We start from the raw sequence: 16,000 nt of genomic DNA, 5'->3' as shown, positions 1-16,000 counted from the left end.
ACCCGCTTTTCCCGTACACAATCATAGCTCAAAGTAAATAGCATAGTTTGAAGACATGTTGATTACTTGACAAAACTTGCCAAACTTGATAGAATCTGAGCTAGCCAAGCTGAGTCAACTAGACTCTCAAGTTGGGTCTAGGTGAGTCTTGGAGAGTACTCAACCAAGTCTTACTCCAAGATTCCCAAGTCTTGGGCTTGAAGTCCTGAGGCTTGATCTTGGACTCTTTTGGCACCTAAACATGACATACATAGTGACTAAAATTAACATTGAGACTTTGAGGGTCAAATGATATATACATAATGTTTGAATTATGACAAATTGATAGTCAAATTAGGCTTTTATGTTCTCTAAATGCATTGATTTCTTTTTGTGTGTAATTATGAGATATTTTTTTGTCAAATCTATGTCAAGTCTTGAGTAGAACTCAAAATATTGGGTTGCCAAGTCAAGTCCAAGTTTGAGTTTTTGAACTATATTATAAACATACATGTAAACATTCAAATACTCAAAGGATATTGCTATAAGTTGCATATAAATTATTAGACTTGTTGAGGAGAGGATCATGTATTATTGTCTTTTGTGTATATATCATCCATAAGATAAACTCTTTATAAGTGCTTGCTATAATATGCATATCTAAATATAGGAAGGTTAGTGATAGGATGTGTTGCCTCCCTCTCCCTTGACAATTTGTCATATCCATAGGATACAAAGAATTAATAGAAGAGGGAAAAACAAAAAATGATTAGTAAATGTATTCTAAATCATACAAGCATATCATGTAATTAGAGAAGCATCTAAACCTTGGGAGCATCTCTATAGGGACAATATCATATCATTTTAATTCTTAGTTAAATTTATTTAGTATTTGAAAAAAAAAATAGCCACATTATTAGTTATTTAGGGTAGAGAGAGGTATTAAATTAGATTTTTTTTCTTAGCCACTGGGGATAAGATATTGGAAGGGGATGGGGGTTGGGTCTAAGAGTTAATAGGTTGGGTAAAAGTTTATAAATTTTAATTTATATATAATCTTTACCTTTAGCTTTTTGAGGCCACAAATAAGAATTGGTCATGCTATTTACGCAAGGATTGTATACAAATTTAGTTAATCTTTAATGGGTGAAATGATGGTGTCATTTGTATGTCATATAAGAGATACAAGCTTGTTTTAAAAAGATGGTTTTTACCTATGTATACCTTTTAGTATGATACATATTTACAAGACTCAAACTAGATTAAAACTTATCAAGTTGATTTTCAACTTAGAATCGGACTTGGTAATGTAGACTTGACAATTGAAAACCATGAAATATAGTTTTTTTAAGAATTTAAAACTTTTACTATGCACCCTTACATAATAAATTTATCAATTGGAAGCTACTTTGTTTACATATACAAGAATATTATTAGGAAATACTGCATGACATAGTTTAATATTTGTGTTTGAGATAATAAATAATGATAATTATAGCTTGAATCTACATAGAAAATGGTTTACATCATCCTTAATTCTTGGTCATGTGTTCCCTATAATTGACATAGATTGAAAATTGTTGGTTTTGAGCATCCTAGTTGGGTTAAAAAGTAGAACACATTATTGTGGGATCACCTCTTCAAGATTGAGTATTCAAGAGAAGACAACAATAATATACAAAATTTCACAATAGAAGAATGGTGGAAATGGAACCTTCAACAATGTCAAATGAAAGTTGTATATGGTTTGGAAAGGCTCCTCAAGGGTGACATAACTCATTATTTGGAGCACTACTTTGTCCTATTACAAGCCATTTAAATGTTAGCATATCTATTCTAAAGCCTCTTCAATTGCTCCTCATCTCTCAAGGAAAAGGAAAGCACTTTGTCCTTGTTATGCCTTCTCTTTTAAGAAACAACCTAGTAATTTGAGCAAAAATCCTTCTCTGAAACTTAAATCTCAATCCTCCTCATCTTCACCACCTTGGAGCTCCTATTCTTCACAAATTCCATAGAAAGGGTGGGTTTGTACCCATTAATCCTTTTTATAAATGTGGTGAGCCTACCCCTCTATGAAATCTTCTAGAACTTGGAATTTTTGTTAATTAATTCATAGGAGATGGACTCCTCTATAACAATCTCCACCCATGAATTCTAAGCTTTAATCCAACTTGTAACTTTGTATTTATTGCTTTATCTTGACAACAAGGGTCCACATCATAAAGTTGTTTAAAATAAGCTTATCTCTAGGAAGCTTCCACCAATATAGGATTTGAAGCTTTTCAAAAGGCTATGAATCTTCTTCATTACACATCTTAATGTTTATGATTCTAGAGTAAGGGAGGTGGAATTAAATGTAACAACATCCAAATTTAGACAATTCATGGTTGAATATTTTTTCAACTTTAATAGGAAGGTTATTGCCCCACCCATCTTGAGTATCCCTCATGGGAGACCTCCCAATTTGTAAAGAAATCAGTCATAGAGTTTCCCTCATGAAAAACATGCATGATTTTGACATTAAGAATTGAGTCCAAAGTACTTAAGAATCAACAACAAGATGACTAATAGTAGCAAGAAGTACGCACCTTCAAAAGGAAATCAAAGATATTTAAAGAACCAACTTAAACTTCTGAATGTGGATACCCAAATTCTTCTCAAAGAGGATCCCTTGAAAATTAGTTGTCTCCTTTGCAAATTGGTTGGTACAAACTATAACTTTGGTAGAAAAAGCACCAATTGCTTGCTTCCCATATGATTTCTTATCACTATTCCAATCCTCGAAGGACCTTGGTTGTGTTTGAAAGCTCCATCAAAATTGTACTAGTTGAGTGCAAGGCTTTTGAAAAGAAATCTTAAACTCGACCCCATGTTCTAACCATCAACTACTAGCGAGTCCTTTATAGAAGCCAAAATAATCCCAAAATAATGAGGCCAGTTCTTATAAACTATCAAAATGTTCTATTTAATAGCCAGCCATATTTGAGCTGTTGTTGAAGGTTGATGTGAAATGTATAAAGTAGTAAATTGGAAGGAAAATATTAGTTTTCTTCACAGGATTTAATGGGAAGTCTTATTAAATATGCTAACTATATAGATTGCTCAGTATTTTAACATTTTTTTGGATTTTGTTTGATACAAGAAGAAAAACCATTAGTTATTTATGTTTTGATTTTTAAAATTTTTTTATTAAAAAGAGTGCATTCATTTAAATTAGGAATTTGAGATTTTTCATAACTCATGTCATATGAACAATTGTAATTGTTTTAGGACTCAATTTCAAATCTTTTATTTAGGAGAAAGTTTGGTAATTTTATGTGCAAATAAAATCTTTAATTCTTGTTTATTATTTTGAAGGTATTTTTTTTCATTATTTGATGTTTCTTTCTTATTAGTTTTTTTTTTTTTTTCCATTTATTAACTTTTTAAAGATCATTTTTAATCTTAATTTAACTTGATTTTGTGGAATAAGATTCTTTTATGTATATTTATTAATTAAGATTATATGTATTTTAATAATCAGATATATTATAAAGAAATTTTTTAATATATGAAATACTACACATTTGACATACATACTTAAAATTGTCCTTTATGTTTCTTAATTTTGTTGGCAGAACACAAGAGCTAGACTTGCACTGAGAGCTGCAGGAGAGGCGGAACATAAGCTGATAGACAACCGCAACAAACTAAAGGATGAACTGGCAAAGTTGTTAGAAGGACATATGACAAAAGTGAAAGAGTATAGAACCAGATGTTTGAACAAGCACGTTGGATACTATGACGCTTTCAGGGAACAAAAGGAGAAAGAAGATTTTCATGCCAACCTTAACAGGCTTAACCTTGCTGCCTTTTATGACAAGTTAGAAGATATGGTGGAGACCCACCAGGTGCCCGATGACTTCCAATTCATTGAAGAATTGATAAAAGATGGAACAGAATATAGGCTTTATGTGGAGCCTCTGGACATCGCAAATTACTACAGGTTGGGCAAGCATGAGGATTCGGGGCATTATATTAGAAATGCAAGGCCTCGTCGTTATAAAACTCTTGAAAAGTGGTTGGCAGACATAAAACCCGAAGAAAAGAAGGTAGGCGTGCTTGATAGTATCCCAGGTAAAACAAAGGACTCCTTATTCTGGGCTCATGTTGAAGAAGTTTCATGGATAATGAGTAATCCAAGGGAAAATCTAGAGGTTAAGAGGACCAGGTGCAACGATTTACAGAACATTGTGAGGCAGCTGTTGGAGAAAAAAGAGTTATGTAAGGAGGAGGTTGTGATGGGAGAATCCAGTTTTGTGAAATGGTGGAAGAAGCTCAGCCCACAAGACCAACAAATCTCCCCAATGGCCTCTATTTTTCAAGGCTGAAACTAGTGCTCCTATTATCAGATCTTGAATTGCTCCTCTTAAAGACGTTGTTAAACTATGTTTGTGTTTCAATTAAGCGTTCTCCCTGGAGAATGGTACATAAACTTATATTTTACTTTTGTAGGTTGGTTTTGTTTGGTTTGTTTTTGTTTGTTTGTTTGTTTTGTTTTTGTTTTATTTTTATTTTATTTTATTTTATTTTTTTCTTCTCGAATGTAGATAGCTTTATTTTATACTCTTTTGTAATGCAGCACAGTAATGTTTTCTCTGGTTATTCGAGAATACTAATGTAAATTCTCTCCATGCAATTTGAATGGTTGAAAAAAAAAATGTGGGACTTTTGCTTTCTAAAGTTTACTGTATTATGTCTGGTGAAGTTATCTAATATATTGTAGTATGTATTGTTTATATTGTTTGAAATTAACTCATAACTAAACTATCTTCAGATGGACGAGTCATCTAGTATTGAACGTGTCAAAGTAAGTTGAAGATGGGTCTTTTATATTTCAGTTCATTGTGTTTTGGGAAATTATAGAAAGATGTTGAGTTATATTGCAATTAGAAATATGTATTGTTTATGTATAAATCAAAGAGTTCTTCACAGTTTCATTTTCTGTGATTTTGTTGCTGTCATATTTCTAATTATATTGTATATTGTAATATAATTTTTTTTCTTATTTTTACGATGGATTATAATGTATTCAAAAGCACAGCATTATGTGATCTACTGCTGTATTGTAATTTTAATTGTTAATTGTAAGATATTTGATTTGCTTTCTGCAAGTGGTTTAGTTATTTTGCATAAGATGTGCAGTTTTGAGTGTTGAATTAGCTTAAAGTTTGAATTTAAGACTATCGTTTATTATTGGTGTAGCTCATTTTCCAACATCCCCTCTTGAACCATGTTATGGATGCTCAAGTTTCTTAGCTTTGTTCCAACTCTATTACCACTGTTAGGCCAGGATTAAAAAGCAGGACAGAATGGAGTTACTGTAAGCAAAGCATAGTGCAGAAGATGCTCTCCTAATGTCAATTTGCAGGGAAAATAAAATAAGTATGTATTAATTTCAATTTACAGAACTTAAAGATGTGTACAAACAAATGGATAAAAAATCAAACAGACAAAACATGACAGAGAGAACACAAGAGTTACGTGGGAAAACCCTTACGAAAAAAAACCCACCACCTAAAGGAGATCACTTTATTTCAGTAAACATATGAGTACATTAAAGTTTCGGATATTTCCTTCCAGACATTCACTCTCAGAAATCTTTTCACAGACTAATAGAACAAAACCAGTATGCCATTCAAAAAATGCAGAACACAACAAGAATAGCCCATCTTATTTCGGTTCCCTCTGGGAACATATACTTTTGAAACAACCCTTGTCTGTTCAACTGTGTGTTCGTCCAACCGTCTGTTCATTCATAAACTTGTGAGAACGTATTATCCCACATTCACTAGGAGGCGAGTCGGTTCGTATTCTTATACACCAGTGCAACCACATTAATTGTCTGCATGATAAAACTTTTGACCATTGACCCATGTGCACACTTGTGGTAAGTAACCGCTCATCGAGAGAACTCCCTCTATCGGCAAGAGCAGTTTCGACTTACTTCGACACCCGATGAACAAGCAATGTGGCTCCATCGGCATAAGACCCTCAATGATTACTTCGATCGCCTGATCGTCAATAGGCAACTTCATCGGCATAAGGCACACCGTCAGCACAACACCCTCAACGTGTACCCCGATCGCCCGATCGCCGATAGGCGACTACATCGGCATAGCGCCCCGCTATCAGATAGACCTCCATCATGCTACTCCGATCCCCAATGAACAAGCAATGCGGTTCCATCGGTAGAGGCTATGCCGATCAGCGCGAACAAAGGGTCAAGTGAATTCGAGGCACTTTTCCAACAAACTCCCACTTGACAAGGAATTCACTGGACTGCTAAACGTTTTCAGACGTTACTGAGAACCATGGGTACTAAGACTCATAGAATTAAGAACACCAGGGAAAGTGCAAGGTAATGAGTCACAAATTTGCAAAAGTCTGCACATTGGAAAACATGCTCTTCAAAATGGGGGCCCGTTTATGCTTCAGGCCCCCAAGCTGAAAGGTAACGGGGGTTCGAAGCAAACATAAACGGGCCCCCATTTCTAAATCATATTTTACCCTTTTTTTTGGGGTGAATTTTTTCATTTTCACCTTGGAACTGAAGTGTGAACATGAGATCAAAAACAGACCCCCGTGCTGTGGATTCCATTTCAAGCCTCCACCACTATCCCAGGTACACATTCAATCATCTATTTTCACATTTTGTAATTTTCTTTTATATTTTTCTTGTTTTTTGTGTATTATTTAGATTTTTTTGGTATTATTTTAGTTTTTTTTAAAGTAGCCTATAAATAAATTTGTTTTTATATTTGTAAATTCTTAATTTTGATCTGAAATATTCTTCAACAGTTAACCCTAAACTCTAATCAACAAATTTACAAATCAAAACCAAACCTAGATAGTTAACAAAAGAAAATATCAAATTTACAAGATACAAGATATCTCATAAACATCAAAATGAAAACCAAATCGAAACAAAACTGAAACTAAATGGAAATAAAAATGAAAACCAAAACCAAATCGAAACAAAATCAAAATGAAAACGAAAACCAAATCGAAACAAAATCAAAACGAAAACCAAAACACAACCGAAACTAAATGGAAATCAAAACCAAATCCAAACCAAACCAAACCAAATGAAATGGCACAATAGGACCGTTAAATGTTTCTAGGCATTATTTTTTTAGGTATTGGGCCTTTCAACCAATAAACGAAAAAATTTAACCACTTCTAGTAAGCCACCATTCCAATTCCTTAAATTGAACATATGTACCAAAATAGTTCTTAATCCTCATTAGGCAATACAAAAGTTACCACTATTAGTATAACCTTAAAAGTAATTAACATTACTCTTCAAATTTTAGATATCAAAGTTTAGGCTTAGGTTTATGCCATGTCATGGCATAAAGGTCCTATTATGTCATGTCATGGTATAAAAGGACCAATTATGGACACATTATTCTATGTCATGGCATAATTGGACACATTATGCCATGATGGCATAATATGTTCTATTATGCCATGACATTGCATAATAGGTCCATAGTTGGTCCTATTATATCATGTCTTGGCATAATAGGACCTATTATGCCATCCTATTATGCCATGATGGCATAATAGGTCCTATTATGTCATGACATTGCATAATAGTCCACCTATTATGCCATCATGGCATAACAGGTCCATAATAGGACCTATTAAGCCACAACATGACATGATTTTCTCGAATTGGCAACTTCATCATCTAATTCATCTCCAACACTGAAACTGTGCTAATTCGACATGTTTACTTAGTATGAATAGACCAATTATGGACCTATTATGCCATGATGGCATAATATGTCCTATTATGCCACAACATTGCATAATAGGTCCATAGTTGGACCTATTACATCATGTCATGGCATAATAGGTCCTATTATGCCATGACATTGCATAATAGTCCACCTATTATGCCATGCCATGACATGATTTTCTCGAATTGTCGACTTCATCATCTAATTCATCTCCAACACTGAAGTACTAATTTGACATGTTTACTTAGTATGATAGGACTAACTATGGACCTATTATATCATGTCATTGCATAACAGGACCTATTATGCCATGACAGAATAACAAGTCCTATTATGCCATGACATTGCATAATAGGTCCATAGTTGGTGTCCTATATTTTTTGGCTAGGATTTTTAAAAACTTATAAATATCATGCGTATCATTTAACATATCCACACCTAAAGGATTTGGTCTTGCATAAAAATTTAAAAAGAGAGAAAAGTAAAAATAATTTTTTTATTCATGGGTGAAAACCATTCTTATGACACTTTGGACAAGTACCATGATGAAGACCAAATTCTTGCATCATGTATAATCTAATTTTTAAAAGTACCCTACACTTAGGAGTATACCATAATCCATTCACATTCTCTTTATTCTCAACCATCCTTGTCATCATCCATATCATGTATCTCACATTCCTAGTTTTTGGCCTTGATTCAAGTGTTTTAATCATTTTGAGACATGTTTTAGGAAAATTCTAATATATAAAATCCTCTTTACAAAGAACTCTTACACAATTTTAGAAATTTTAAACAAAATTTATTAAAAAAATAGAAATTAAAGAAAAAAATATCATGTACACAAACATCCATACAAAAAAAATTAGAAGATGAGTAACATATATCCACATCTCTACCAAAGTAGGGAGTATGAGTTGAACATGTGATGCCTACCTAGGTAGATATCTACCCAAGTAATCTTATCCTATCCTAGGTGCAAATATGCAATACAATAGTTAGCTAAATACAAGAAAATAGTTATGCACCAACAAAGTGAATGTACACATTGAGGTGACACATAACATAAAAGAGAAACCACTAGACATGAGATATTAGTTTATCACCTAGATTTAACTCTTACTTTTCCTGCATTCATAATTTATCTTTCATATTGTTCACTTTTCACATCTACTTTATCTTTTGGTAGCTATTTATCTCCTTTATGTCTTATCTCCCACTTTGGGAACATATATTTTTAATTTACTATTTTATGTTTACTTCATATTCTATTACCCCACTTGTAGGGCATGTGTAATATTTTCTCACTTGATTTCCTTTCATGATTCCTACTTTTACTTCATATGTTTTATCTCCTATTTTTACATTATCTAATCTTTATTAATAGCTACTAATTTCCCATAATGATTTATGTCTTATACTTTAATATTTGTTCTATCTTATGATCTTCAAGACTATTTGCTTCACATATGTTCATATAGTGTTTTTTTTTATCTTATTAAAGCATTATCTTATGTTTGTATATTGGTTAATCTATCTTCTTAAAGTATTATCTTATGTTCATACATTGGGCAATTTATCACTTTAGATCATTTTTGTATATCCTTCCATTTATATATAATTATATCTAGGTACATTGATAATTAGGTCTATATGATCTCTTACTCTTATGTCTAGTTACTAAAAACATGTTATTTATTATTTTTCATCAACGACTTATCATCATTATTTTTTTTTTCAACAAGAGCATGCTATTTACAATCCTTTATTGTCATGCCTATTATTTTAGATAATATAATAGATTATCACTATTTTATCACGCATTTTTGCATCTTAGTACCATATGATTGTGCCTCACATGGTGATCTTGTATTGTTATTATCTTGCATGATCTTATGATCGTATCTTGGTTTATATAGTGTAATGATCTTACATTTCAATATCTTATTTTAAGCACTTATCATCAATCCTTATATATTCTTACACTAAGGAGGATCATCTTATTTCCCACTTCTTTATTGATCTTACATTGGCATATCTTATGAGCAATCCTACTTATATCAATATTATATTAATTATTATATCACATAGCTTGATCCTACATTAGAGGCATCATGGTACTCCACTATCATGCATACTAAATATTTTAAATTAGATATCATACTTATCATATTATCATAATTTGTATATTTGAATATTTGTACCATTGTTGAGCTTCAAATCATTGATCACTTTTGATCCTAACTATACTTTTCTATCCCATCCATCATATTGATCCTATCACACTTCATTTGAAAGTATTGAGTCTTTTGCTAATGAACCTACTTGTCCTACTAATCCTACAAGCAATATTTGATCATACTCATTGATATCAAGTTGGACCACTTGTTTTAATTTCATGGTCACTTTTGCCTATATGATGTGTACTACATCACCATTATTTTGACCATAAGTTGATCTTATTTGACTTTTTTTACAAGTTCATATATGGAATATTTTATATTGATTTTAATATTTGATGCATTTTACAAGAAATGAATGCATTAAATTGAATATATAATAGATTTATGAAGTTTCATTGAAAGTTTTTATTAAGTTTTGTGCGCAAATTTTATATTTAAAGATTCAATAGTATGTACATGTATATATTTTTAAGTTTAATATTATATTATATTTCATGTGTATCTCATTCAATAACATAGAAATGTTACTATTTATAGATGTTTTTTTAAAAACTAAAATAGATTCTTCTTTGACATAGAGTTGTATATAATTCATGTATATCTTTATATATGCAAGAGCTCTTTGTTATCATGGATGTCCTTGACATAGATGAATTATTAGGTCAAAATCTCCCACCGCAACCCCCTCCTCCTCCTCCTCCTCCTCCTCCTCCACCACCACCACCACCACCACCACCACCACCACCACCACCCCCTAGATTGGATGAAATTAGTTTAAGAGAACGAATTAATGAAAACCTACAAGTGATTGAACAAAATATTACTGCTATCCAAAATGAGCCAATCACGTCATCCCATCTTCTAGAGTTTGCAAAATCAATGCAAACTGTTGTCGAGTCAGTTAGATCTATTGATTCTCAATTAGATCAATTTCATAGATGGTGACGACAAGAGTTGCGTGATTTTTATGCCGATGGTTTAACTTATAGGCAAATCACTGATCTCAAAATAACCAAAGCTCATTTATGTCCATATTTTACTAATCCAAAAACAAGAGAACCAATGCAACCTAGCCAGAAAAGAATTTCAATTAGGTGGTGTCTACATCCAAAAATGGCTAGACACCTTTGGGATAGATGGTGAATAGTTTTTGATTATCCACCACATCGTAATTATGAGGTCCCTTTATATTTTTTGAAGAAATTATACTATGAGTTTGCAATGCACCAAAAACCAAATTATTTTGATATTTAGCCATTCCGGGGTGTTGGTCATGGAATGCCACAACATAGATTAGGGGCACAGAGTAATAATCCCCTACTAGATCCACCCATAGTTCCACTTGTTGCTCCATCGATTCCTGCATATGTGCAAAATACATCATTCATTTCGACATTAGATGCTTTGACTTCCCTCATAGGTAACCTGAGTGAGCAAGCTTCTCACATGGCATCCGCTCCTCGATGGATGCCACATATGTGTTCGAGTTGTCATGAGATGTGTGTAGGTCCTACTGCTAATCTAGGATCTTCTTTAGTTCGAGCTGAGCATGATGCAACAGATGATAGTATGATGACATCATATATGGATTCTCTTTGCTTTGATGATCATCTCAAGCAAGTATAGATATATATACATGTACATGTCAATGTTTAAATACTTCATTAAATATAGGTATAAATTAAGTGCATGTTAGGTATAAATTAAGTGTATGTCTTTTTTTTTATACAAACTAATACTTCATTAAATAAATATGGTTTATGTAGATAAGGACTACACCTAATATTAGAGTCAATATTGCATCTACTGGAACACAACTCGGCACACCTTATGGGGTATAGTATCAATTTCTATCTGGACATTGTACTAGCCTTTTAAGTTAATATGTTATCATCGTATACTATATAATTTTCATGTTGATACATTGAATGCTTCTTTCTCCAGGATTTAGGTCACGAGGGACCCTCTACATCATACCGAGAAGAGGGTGTGACAACTGTGACACCATCTATGGTATATATCTTAGAATTCATAAATTAAATATGAACTCTTACAATATTGTAACTTAACTTGAAATTATTTAATACACATATATATATGTTCAATAAACATGATTTTATTAAATGCATGTTTGCAGGTGGACACTACTACCAGGATAGGTTATCCTCATAATTTTTATCAGAGCCAATTTGAATGCACATTGACATCCTTTGAGGTCTTAATATGTAATACTTAATTTGATCTTATTTTGACTCTTAATTTAAGATTTAATTGGACACTTTGAATTTGGCCTTGTACAAGACTTAGCTAGCACTACATTTGGCATTGATACTACACAAGATACTACTAGAGGAGATGAGCAACCTTATGTATGATATTTTATTATATGATTATTTTAAAATCAAATTATAAATGTTCTTTTTTATTTAATAAAAAAATAAACATGTGTATGTTCTCATGTTCGTTATATCATGTTTCTTATCTTGTATATAGGATGGCACAACTATCGAGCATATAGTACATGTAGAACAAGTTATTGGAGTTGATGTGCACACACATATGGTAAGTTTCTAACTTAATTTATGAATTCCAACTATATTTGATAAATGATTCTTTTAATAGTTAATTTCAAGTATTTTAATATTATTTTTTCCTTGTACAACATGAGACAAGTGGATCAGGTCCACGTCGTGAGGAGAAGAGACCACGAGATGTTATTGATGATAACACTTAGACTTTACTGTTTATTTGGCTCTGATATGATGTACATGTACTATTCTATATGATATGTACTTTTTTATGGACTTTACACATTTGTTTACACATGTAATTATTTTTTAACATTGTATATATTGTCTTGGATGTGCACATACTTTATATATATGGATAGTTGCATAATAGGATTAGATCATATATATTTTGTGCATACTTTATATATTTTGTGCACATTAGATATTATGTGGAGTTCATCATGTTACCATCCAGATATATATATGGATTAGATATTGTATGGATTATGTGGACTTGAAAGTTTATTTATGGAATTTGTGCTTAAATAACTTTATATGGATTATGTGGACTTGAAATTTTAATTTTGGAATTTTATTTAAATAACTTGTGATTAGATAAAGTACAAGTGTACGTTATGAGCTAACAATGATGATAAGACCAAAGTATCAAAACATATCTTATAATTATAACATATTCTAAATTAAAAAGTATTAATCATCATAGATAAGAAAAATATATAATCAAATATATAATTACCATTACAATAATAATGATGATAAGAGAAAAGTATCAAAACAAATATATTGAATAAAACTTGATTAAAACATAATTATCTCATTCATAAATTTGACCAATAGTCTCTCATTTATTTATATTACACAAAGTGTAATCAAGAAGACCTATCTAAAATAAAATAAATAGTCTATTTAAATTATAATAATAAGGATTTATATCTCTCAAAATACAACATAAAGTATGCACAAAAAATAGTAGTCATTGAGGCCAAGTCTACTCTGAGAGACCAAGAAAAAATTTTACATATGATTAGTTTTTATAATGAGGATGCATTGAATTTAAAATACAATATAAAGCCAGGATATTGGTTTTGTACATTCAAAATAGGCATGGCAAATTCTTATAAATATATATTAAGATGCTAATATTGTTAAATTGTCAATATAAAGAAAGAGTTTTGAAAATGTTAAAATGATTTAATTAATAAATTTCTCACAAAATTTGAAAGGGTGATAAATCAAATAAGAATTATAGGTAATAACTTGTGTAGTCAACATTTGAAATTGAAGATATTTTAAGAAGTTTACCTCTAAAATAAAACAATATTATTTTTACAACATAAAATTTCATAAGATCTTTTTTTTTATCAGTTTGATATGAGTTGTGGACCCACTCCTATATAGCAAGACATATCACACAAAAGAAAGCTTCATACCCAAAACGAGGAGCCAAAATATAGAGAAAAAAGGAACTCAAACTACTCCACAAAGACTCCATAAGGAGATTATCACTAGCACTAGGATTACCATCTCAACAAACTTCACTTGAATTGTGAGATTTCAATCTTTTCTTTTGCTTCTATTTTCTCCCGGTGAGGAACACTTCCACAATTCATTTACTATTTTCATCTATAGAATCCAAGACTTCCAATCTTATTTCTTTAGCTTAAAATTTTCTTCCCCGATGTTTGATGTTCTTAACAATGTTTGGCTTTGAGAACTTACTTGTCATCTGGGTGATTGTGTGAATGTCAAAGAAAGCCAAGACATCCACATAGTCCAAAAGATCATACTTACCCTCTGAAAGAGAATACAAGAGATCCTCATCATTAAAGGAAAGGTTATTAACAAGTTGAGCAACATCAATGGGAGCTTACTGTTTACAATGAGTGCCCACATTCACATCTTTAGAAAGGGCCAAACTCTTAGAATCTTGTCCAACTACCCCAACATTGTGGGAGGCAAGCTAGAAAGGTGATCCATGAACATCTCATGATTTCTCCACATGAAGTCAGCATCAAGGCTTCCATATTTGTAGACCCATCTTTTGAGGTCAAGAGCACAAAGACCGAAGGCAAATTTAATTTGACATCCAACAATATTCTACCCAGGGTGGTTATACTTGAAGCAATTCTTAGGAAGGCCTTCATAATTTATATATTGCATCCAAGAGCAATGAGAGGAATTGATTTGGATCATCTGTGATAGTGGTTTGAAAATGTCAACCATAACACGCACTTTGAGGAACCATCTTGGAGTAATGAAAGAGCCCTCCTCAACTGTCATGAAAGTACCAACTTGATTGATGAAGGATTCAATGAGTCTTGAATTCCTCAAAGCTAAATGTAGAGTGTAAAGATGCATTTAGATTAGAATGGTAGTGATTTGAACATTTTTGGGATCAAAGAAAGGAGACTTAGGAGTCCTAAACAAACCAAATCTACCAAAAAATGAAGGTCCATTATCTAAAATAAATTTACAATCATCAGAATTATGGAAGGTGGCATGAAAGAAACTATGATGAAGCATCAAGTGGTGTATGAAATGGACGATCGTGCCCCCGTGGCAGTGGATAGAATTGGGGTAAATGAATTTATTGGCTTTCACTCCACTCCAATCCTCGTTAGCGTTGCGCTCAGAGGTATAATATTATTTTCTATTTTTCCCTCCCTCAATTTAAATCCCACAAGGGGGTAAGGTATGTATGCCTCATTTGTAGTATAGTTAGGTACCTTCCACAAGGAGTATGAGGTAGTCCCATACTACTCTAACCCATTTGTAGACCCATACATAGATGACTAGCATGGTCGACTATAAAAGCCCCTTTCCTTTCCTATTAGAAAACTGGTTGTTGTTCACGGGAGGTCGGTGAAATATTATGATTTTTTTATAAAAGAAAAATAAATTTAAAAACTGTTAGTTTGAAATGTTTCTAAATTTAACAATGCATGTATAGTCTTAAGAATATTTTATGATCTATTATCAAGATAAAAAATAATATAAGAGAATGATGATTTGAAATGTTTTTTTTTTGTTTTTTTTTTAATATTTTAAATTTTAATTTTAAAATTTTATATTCAAAGCTTATGTGTGTGTGTGAAAAAGTGAACCTATAGCTGTAAGCACAACACTTCAATTAAGTCATTATATGCATGGTTAATAATCAATAATCAATAAGTAATAAACCATAACAAAGCGACCAATTGCCTTCTAAAAGATGCAAGTATAAGATTGCTCTCAGATTTTTATAAGCAATACTAGTGACTAGACTACACCAAGACGAAGGATCTAATCTATATGATATTAAGCTATATGGATGCAAGATGGATGAATAATTCAAGCAATAATGGATGGAAGCAATAATGAAAGGAAAATGGATGCAAACAATCTAAAAAGCACAATAATCTTCAATGACTCCAGAGTGAAATTAGCATGATAATAATCTCCAAGCGTGTTCTCAAAAATATCTGGGGTGAATTGGAATGAGAGTTGAAAACTGAATTTCTAGAGAATTGCAAGAGAAAAA

General features: G+C 31.9%; 1 protein-coding gene across 1 annotated transcript in view; it reads left to right on the top strand.

Moving 5' to 3' along the window:
- The window catches only part of LOC131039477 (protein EDS1L-like), a 39,049-nt gene extending 34,350 nt beyond the window's left edge, over positions 1 to 4,699 (top strand). Inside the window, exon 2 of the mRNA XM_057972251.1 lies at positions 3,597 to 4,699. Coding sequence (XP_057828234.1) covers positions 3,597 to 4,349 — 753 coding nt within the window. The 3' untranslated portion in view covers positions 4,350 to 4,699. The remainder of the gene's footprint in view (positions 1 to 3,596) is intronic.
- The last annotated feature ends 11,301 nt before the right edge of the window (positions 4,700 to 16,000 follow it).

Source organism: Cryptomeria japonica, chromosome 9 (genome assembly GCF_030272615.1).
Source record: "Cryptomeria japonica chromosome 9, Sugi_1.0, whole genome shotgun sequence".
Taxonomy (NCBI): Eukaryota; Viridiplantae; Streptophyta; class Pinopsida; order Cupressales; family Cupressaceae; genus Cryptomeria; species Cryptomeria japonica.
Note: the sequence above shows the minus strand (reverse complement) of the source record. Positions and strands in the feature narration are given on the sequence as shown.